The sequence below is a fragment of the Hirundo rustica genome, unplaced genomic scaffold (genome assembly GCF_015227805.2).
Source record: "Hirundo rustica isolate bHirRus1 unplaced genomic scaffold, bHirRus1.pri.v3 unplaced_BUSCO_349414at7742, whole genome shotgun sequence".
In the NCBI taxonomy this organism is placed as follows: Eukaryota; Metazoa; Chordata; class Aves; order Passeriformes; family Hirundinidae; genus Hirundo; species Hirundo rustica.
The window spans coordinates 14,003-21,155 of NW_026690726.1; the positions used below are offsets into that span (position 1 = coordinate 14,003).

The following is a 7,153-nucleotide window of genomic DNA, read 5'->3' on the forward strand; positions in this document are numbered from 1 at the left end:
ACCGGCCCGGGGATCCCCGACAACCCGCCCCGGGATCACCGGCAGCGGCTTCCGACACCGGCCTCGGTCTCACCGCACCCCCCGACACCGGCCCGGGTCCCCCGACAGCGGCCCCGGCACAGCGGCTGCCGGTCCCGGTTTCCCGCAGCGCCCCCGAACCCGGCCCGGGCCCCGCCCGCGGCTCCGGGCCCTGCTCAGCGCCCCGCCCCGCCCCGCCGCACTTCCGCTTCCGGGAACGGCCGCTTCCGGTCTGTCTATGTTGTGCTTCCGGTCGGTCCCGGTTCCGGTTCCGGTGTCAGCCCCGGTCCCGGTGCCGCCATGCCCGAGGCGCTGTCGCTGCTGTGCCGGATCCCGGCGCACCCCGAGTCCCGCTGCTGGGCCGTGGCCTGGAGCCCCAACGGGGCCCTGCTGGCGTCGTGCGGCGGGGACCGGGCCGTGCGCGTGTGGGGCCGCGACGGTGAGCGGGGAACGGGGAACTGGGATCGGGAACGGGGAACAGAACCGGGCCGTGCGCGTGTGGGGCCGCGACGGTGAGCGGGGAACCGGGAACGGGGAACTGGGACCGGGAACGGGACCGGGCGTGCGCGTGTGGGGCCGCGACGGTGAGCGGGGAACCGGGGTACGGGGAACTGGGATCGGGAACGGGGACTGGGACCGGGAACGGGGACTGGGACCGGGCCGTGCGCGTGTGGGGCCGCGACGGTGAGCGGGAACCGGGACCGGGGAACTGGGACCGGGAACGGGACCGGGAACTGGACCGGGCCGTGCGCGTGTGGGGAAGCCGGGCCTGGGGAAGCCGTGGCCGGGCCGTGCTGTGCCGGGGTGCGGAGGGGCCGGAGCAGGGACCGGGCTGGGACACGGGGCTGGACACGGGGCTGGGAGGGACCCGGCCCGGTGTCCCCCCGGTGTCCCCCGGTGTCCCCGGTCCCGGTGCAGGCCGGGGCTGGATGTGCTGCTCGGTGTCCCCATGGTGTCCCCGTGTCCCCATGCCAGGCCCCAGCTGGACGCGCACGCGGCGCTGGCAGTGTCCCTGTGATGTCCCCAATGTCCCCAATGTCCCTGTGATGTCCCCAGGCGGTGGCTGGTGGTGCCGGGCCGTGCTGGGGGACGCACACACAGCGCTGGCAGTGTCACTGTGATGTCCCCATGTCCCCAGGCTGTGGCTGGTCATGCCGGGCCGTGCTGGGGGACGCGCACACCGTGCTGGCAGTGTCACTGTGATGTCCCCAATGTCCCTGTGATGTCCCCAATGTCCCCAGGCTGTGGCTGGTGGTGCCGGCCGTGCTGGGGGACGCGCACACAGCGCTGGCAGTGTCACTGTGATGTCCCCATGTCCCAGGCTGTGGCTGGTGGTGCCGGGCCGTGCTGGGGGACGCGCACACAGCGCTGGCAGTGTCCCCAATGTCCCTGTGATGTCCCCAGGCGGTGGCTGGTCGTGCCGGGCCGTGCTGGGGGACGCGCACACCGTGCTGGCAGTGTCACTGTGATGTCCCCAATGTCCCTGTGATGTCCCCAGGCGGTGGCTGGTCGTGCCGGGCCGTGCTGGGGGACGCGCACACCGTGCTGGCAGTGTCCCCAATGTGTCCCCATTGTCCCCATGTCCCTGTGATGTCCCCAGGCGGGGCTGGTCGTGCCGGGCCGTGCTGGGGGACGCGCACTCCCGCACCGTGCGCAGGGTGGCCTGGTCCCCGTGCGGGCAGTACCTGGCCTCTGCCAGCTTCGATGGCACCACCTGCGTCTTGGAAACGGCTCCAGGACGGCTTCGAGGTGCCACGGCCGCCCCCTGTGTCACCCCTGTGTCACCCCTGTGTCACCCCTGTGTCACCTGTGTCATCCATGTTCACCTGTGTCACCCCTGTGTCACCCCTGTGTCACCACCTGTGTCACACCTGTGTCACCCCTGTGTCCCCTGTGTCACCTGTGTCACCCGTGTCCCCTGTGTCATCACCTGTGTCACCCCTGTGTCACACCTGTGTCATCCCCTGTGTCACACCTGTGTCATCCCCTGTGTCACACCTTGTCACCTGTGTGTCACCTGTGTCATCCATGTCATCTGTGTCACCCCTGTGGTCACCCCTGTGTCACCCCCAATGCCACCTCTGTCACCTCTTGTCACCCGCCTGTGTCCCTGTTGTCACCTGTTCCCCCCTGGGACCCCCCAGAGCCTCCCAGTGTCACCTTTGGGTCCCCTTTTGTCCCCAGCCCCTCAAACTCTGCTGCCTGAGCCCCCAGAGCCCCCAGTGTCCCCAGTGTCCCCAATAGCCCCAGTTTCCCTGTCCCCAGTATCCCCAGTACCCCGTGTCCCTGTTCCCAGTACGCCCACTATCCCCAGTACTCCCCAGGACCCCGTGTCCCCATCCCCAGTGTCCCCAGCTGGCCGTGTCCCCGTCCCCAGTATCCCCAGTACCCCCAGTACCCCCAGTACCCGTGTCCCTGTCCCCAGCTGGCCGTGTCCCTGTCCCCAGTATCCCCAGTACCCCCTCCAGTACCCCCGTGTCCCTGTCCCCATGTGCCGTGTCCCCATTCCCAGTATCCCCAGTGTTCCCAGTATCCCCAGTGTCCCCCAGTACCCGTGTCCCTGTCCCCAGTACCCGTGTCCCTGTCCCCATGTGGCCGTGTCCCCATTCCCAGTATCCCCAGTGTTCCCAGTATCCCCAGTGTCCCCAGTTACCCGTGTCCCTGTCCCCAGTACCCCGTGTCCCTGTCCCCATGTGGCCGTGTCCCCATTCCCAGTATCCCCAGTGTTCCCAGTATCCCCAGTATCCCCCAGTACCCGTGTCCCTGTCCCCATGTGGCCGTGTCCCCATTCCCAGTATCCCAGTATCCCCAGTACCCGTGTCCCTGTCCCCATGTGGCCGTGTCCCCCATTCCCAGTACCCCAGTACTCCCAGTATCCCCAGTATCCCCAGTGTCCCCATGTGGCCGTGTCCCCGTTCCCAGTGTTCCCAGTACCCCCAGTGTCCCCAGTTACCCGTGTCCCTGTCCCCATGTGGCCGTGTCCCCATTCCCAGTGTTCCCAGTACCCCCAGTATCCCCAGTACCCGTGTCCCTGTCCCCATGTGGCCGTGTCCCCGCAGGTGGTGGCCACTCTGGAGGGACACGAGAACGAGGTGAAGTCGGTGGCCTGGGCACCCTCGGGGACGCTGCTGGCGACCTGCAAGCCGTGACAAGAGCGTCTGGGTCTGGGAGGGTGAGTGACACTGACACCGGTGACACCAGTGACACACCAGTGACACACCATTGACACCAGTGACACACCAGTGACACACCAGTGACACACCAGTGACACACCAGTGACACCCCTGGGACGCTGCTGGCGACCTGCAGCCGTGACAAGAGCGTCTGGGTCTGGGAGGGTGAGTGACACTGACACCAGTGACACCAGTGACACACACGGTGACACCAGTGACACACCAGTGACACACCAGTGACACCAGTGACACACCAGTGACACACCAGTGACACACCGGTGACACACCATGACACACCAGTGACACACCAGTGACACCAGTGACACACCTGTGACACACCGGTGACACACCAGTGACACCAGTGACACTGACACCAGTGACACCAGTGACACACCATGACAAGCCCAGTGACACCATTGACACACCAGTGACACACCAGTGACACCAGTGACACACCAGTGACACCCTTGGGGACGCTGCTGGCGACCTGCAGCCGTGACAGAGCGTCTGGGTCTGGGAGGGTGAGTGACACTGACAGTGACACACCAGTGACACCAGTGACATCCCAGTGACACTGACACCAGTGACACCAGTGACACCAGTGACACACCAGTGACACACCAGTGACACACCAGTGACACCCTCGGGACGCTGCTGGCGACCTGCAGAGCCGTGACAAGAGTGTCTGGTCTGGGAGGGTGAGTGACACTGACAGTGACACCGGTGACACACCAGTGACACACCAGTGACACCAGTGACACCAGTGACACACCAGTGACACACCAGTGACACACCAGTGACACCCCTCGGGACGCTGCTGGCGACCTGCAGCCCGTGACAAGAGTGTCTGGGTCTGGGAGGGTGAGTGACACAACCAGTGACACCAGTGACACACCAGTGACACACCAGTGACACCAGTGACACACCAGTGACACTGACAGTGACACACCAGTGACACACCAGTGACACACCCAGTGACACCCCTCGGGGATGCTGCTGGCGACCTGCAGCCGTGACAAGAGTGTCTGGGTCTGGGAGGGTGAGTGACACACCAGTGACACCAGTGACACACCTGTGACACACCTGTGACACCAGTGACACCAGTGACACACCAGTGACACACCAGTGACAAACCCTCGGGACGCTGCTGGCGACCTGCAGCCGTGACAAGAGCGTCTGGGTCTGGGAGGGTGAGTGACACTGACAGTGACACCAGTGACACCCAGTGACACCAGTGACACACACAGTGACACCAGTGACACACCGGTGACAACCCCTGGGACGCTGCTGGCGACCTGCAGCCGTGACAAGAGCGTCTGGGTCTGGGAGGGTGAGTGACACTGACACCAGTGACACACCTTGTGACACCAGTGACACACCAGTGACACCAGTGACACACCAGTGACATCCCAGTGACACTGACACACCAGTGACACACCAGTGACACACCACCAGTGACACCTGTGACACACCAGTGACACACCTGTGACATCCCAGTGACAGTGACACCAGTGACACCAGTGACCACACTGACCCCCACTGATGCTGACCTGTGTCCCCTGACCCCTGTCCATGACCCCTGACCCCTGTCCCTGACCCCTGTCCGTGTCCCCTGACCCCTGCCCGTGACCCCTGACTCCTGTCGGTGTCCCCTGACCCCCTTTCCCTGACCCCTGTCCATGACCCCTGACCCCCATTCCTGACCCCTGACCCCTGTCGGTGTCCCCTGACCCCTGTCCGTGTCCCCTGACCCCTGCCCGTGACCCCTGACCCCTGCCCGTGACCCCTGACCCCTGACCCCTGCCGGTGTCCCCGCGTGGACGAGGAGGAGGAGGAGTTTGAGTGTGTCAGCGTGCTCAGCGCACACACACAGGACGTCAAACACGTGGTGTGGCACCCCAGCCTGCAGGTGAGGGACACCGGGGACACCGGGACAGATGGGGACACAGCTGGGACACACCTGGGGACACCTGGGGACCACCGGGGACACACCTGGGACACACCTGGGACACACCTGGGACACACCTGGGGATGCCTGGGACACCTGGGACACACCTGGGGACACACCTGGGGACAGCTGGGGACAGCTGGGACACGCCTGGGACACACCTGGGGACACCTGGGGACACCTGGGACACACCTGGGACACACCTGGGACAGCTGGGGACACACCTGGGGACAGCTGGGGACAGCTTAAACTCACCCAGGGACCCCCAGCCTCTGTCAGGGTCCCCTTCTTGTTCCCATGTCCCCATGTCCCCAATGTCCCCATTGTCCCCAATGTCCTGCTGTCCCCTGTGTGTCCCCAGGTGCTGGCCAGCGCCAGCTACGACGACACGGTGCGCCTGTACCGCGAGGACGAGGACGACTGGCTGTGCTGCGCCACGCTGCAGGGGCACACCCTCCACCGTCTGGGGCGCTGGCCTGGGAGCGCTCGGGACAGCGCCTGGTGTCCTGCAGCGACGACCGCACCCTGCGCGTGTGGCAGCGCTGCGAGGGACAGGGACACGGTGAGGGACAGCAGGGGACAGCAGGGACAGGGACACGGTGAGGGACAGGGATGGGGACAAGGACAGGGAGAAAAGATGGGGCAGGGAGAGGGCCAGAGAACAGACAGGGGACAGGGGATGGAGAGAGAAAACAAGGGAGGGACAGGGACAGGGGACAGTGGGGGACAGGGATGGACAGGGACAGTGGCAGGGAGAGGGACGGGAGGGAGAGGGAAAAGAGGAGAGGGAAAAGGGGAGAGGGAAAAGGGGAAGGAGGAGGGGAGAGGGAGGGAGGGGAGGTGCCCCAATGTCCCTGCTGTCCCCAGTGTCCCCAATGTCCCCATTGTCCCATTGTCCCAGTGTCCCCAATGTCCCCATTGTCCCCGTGTCCCCAGGCATCGCTCGGAGCCCAGCTGGAAATGTGTCTGCAACCCTGTCCGGGTACCACGGGCGCAGCATCTACGACGTGGCCTGGTGAGCACGGGGACATGGGGACAGCATGGGGACATGGGGACATCAATGGGGACAGCATGGGGACATGGGGACAGCATGGGGACATGGGGACATCAATGGGGACAGCATGGGGACAGTGGGGACATGGAGACAGCATGGGGACATGGGGACATCAATGGGGACATGGGGACATCAATGGGGACAGCATGGGACAATGGGGACATGGGGACATCACTGGTGAGCACGGGGACATGGGGACAGCATGGGACATGGGGACATCACTGGGGACAGCATGGGGACATGGGGACAGCATGGGGACAATGGGGACATGGGGACAGCATGGGGACATCACTGGGGACATCACTGGGGACAGCACGGGGACATGGGGACATCACTGGGGACAGCATGGGGACATGGGGACATGGGGACAGTGGGGACATGGAGACAGCATGGGGACATGGGGACATGGGGACATCAATGGGACATGGGACATCACTGGGGACAGCACGGGGACATGGGGACAGCATGGGGACATGGGGACAGGGGGACATCACTGGTGAGCACGGGGACATGGGGACATCAATGGGGACATGGGACAGCACAGGGACAGCATGGGGACAGTGGGGACATGGAGACAGCATGGGGATAATGGGGACATCACTGGGGACAGCACGGGGACATGGAGACAGCACGGGACATGGGGACAGCATGGGGACAATGGGGACATGGGGACAACATGGGGACAGCATGGGGACAATGGGGACATGGGGACATGGGGACAGCACGGGGACAGCATGGAGACATGGGGACATGGGGACAGCATGGGGATAATGGGGACAGCATGGGGACATGGGGACAGCATGGGGACATGGGGACATGGGGAGTGCATGGGGATAATGGGGACATCACTGGTGAGCACGGGGACATGGGGACATCACTGGGGACATGGGACAGCATGGGGACAACATGGGGACATCAGTGGGGACAGTGGGACACTGGGGACAGGGGAACATGGGGACA

The 7,153-nt window shown here is 64.9% G+C and overlaps 1 protein-coding gene across 1 annotated transcript; it reads left to right on the plus strand.

The window, feature by feature from the left end:
- The first annotated feature begins 305 nt into the window (after nt 1-305).
- On the plus strand, nt 306-6,158 carry CIAO1 (cytosolic iron-sulfur assembly component 1). Its single transcript, XM_058419154.1, is given in 12 exon segments — nt 306-461; nt 1,619-1,739; nt 1,741-1,767; nt 3,078-3,160; nt 3,328-3,355; nt 5,008-5,100; nt 5,501-5,593; nt 5,595-5,609; nt 5,611-5,701; nt 6,007-6,025; nt 6,076-6,109; nt 6,111-6,158. Coding segments are annotated over 12 exon segments (795 nt in total). The 5' UTR covers nt 306-318.
- The last annotated feature ends 995 nt before the right edge of the window (nt 6,159-7,153 follow it).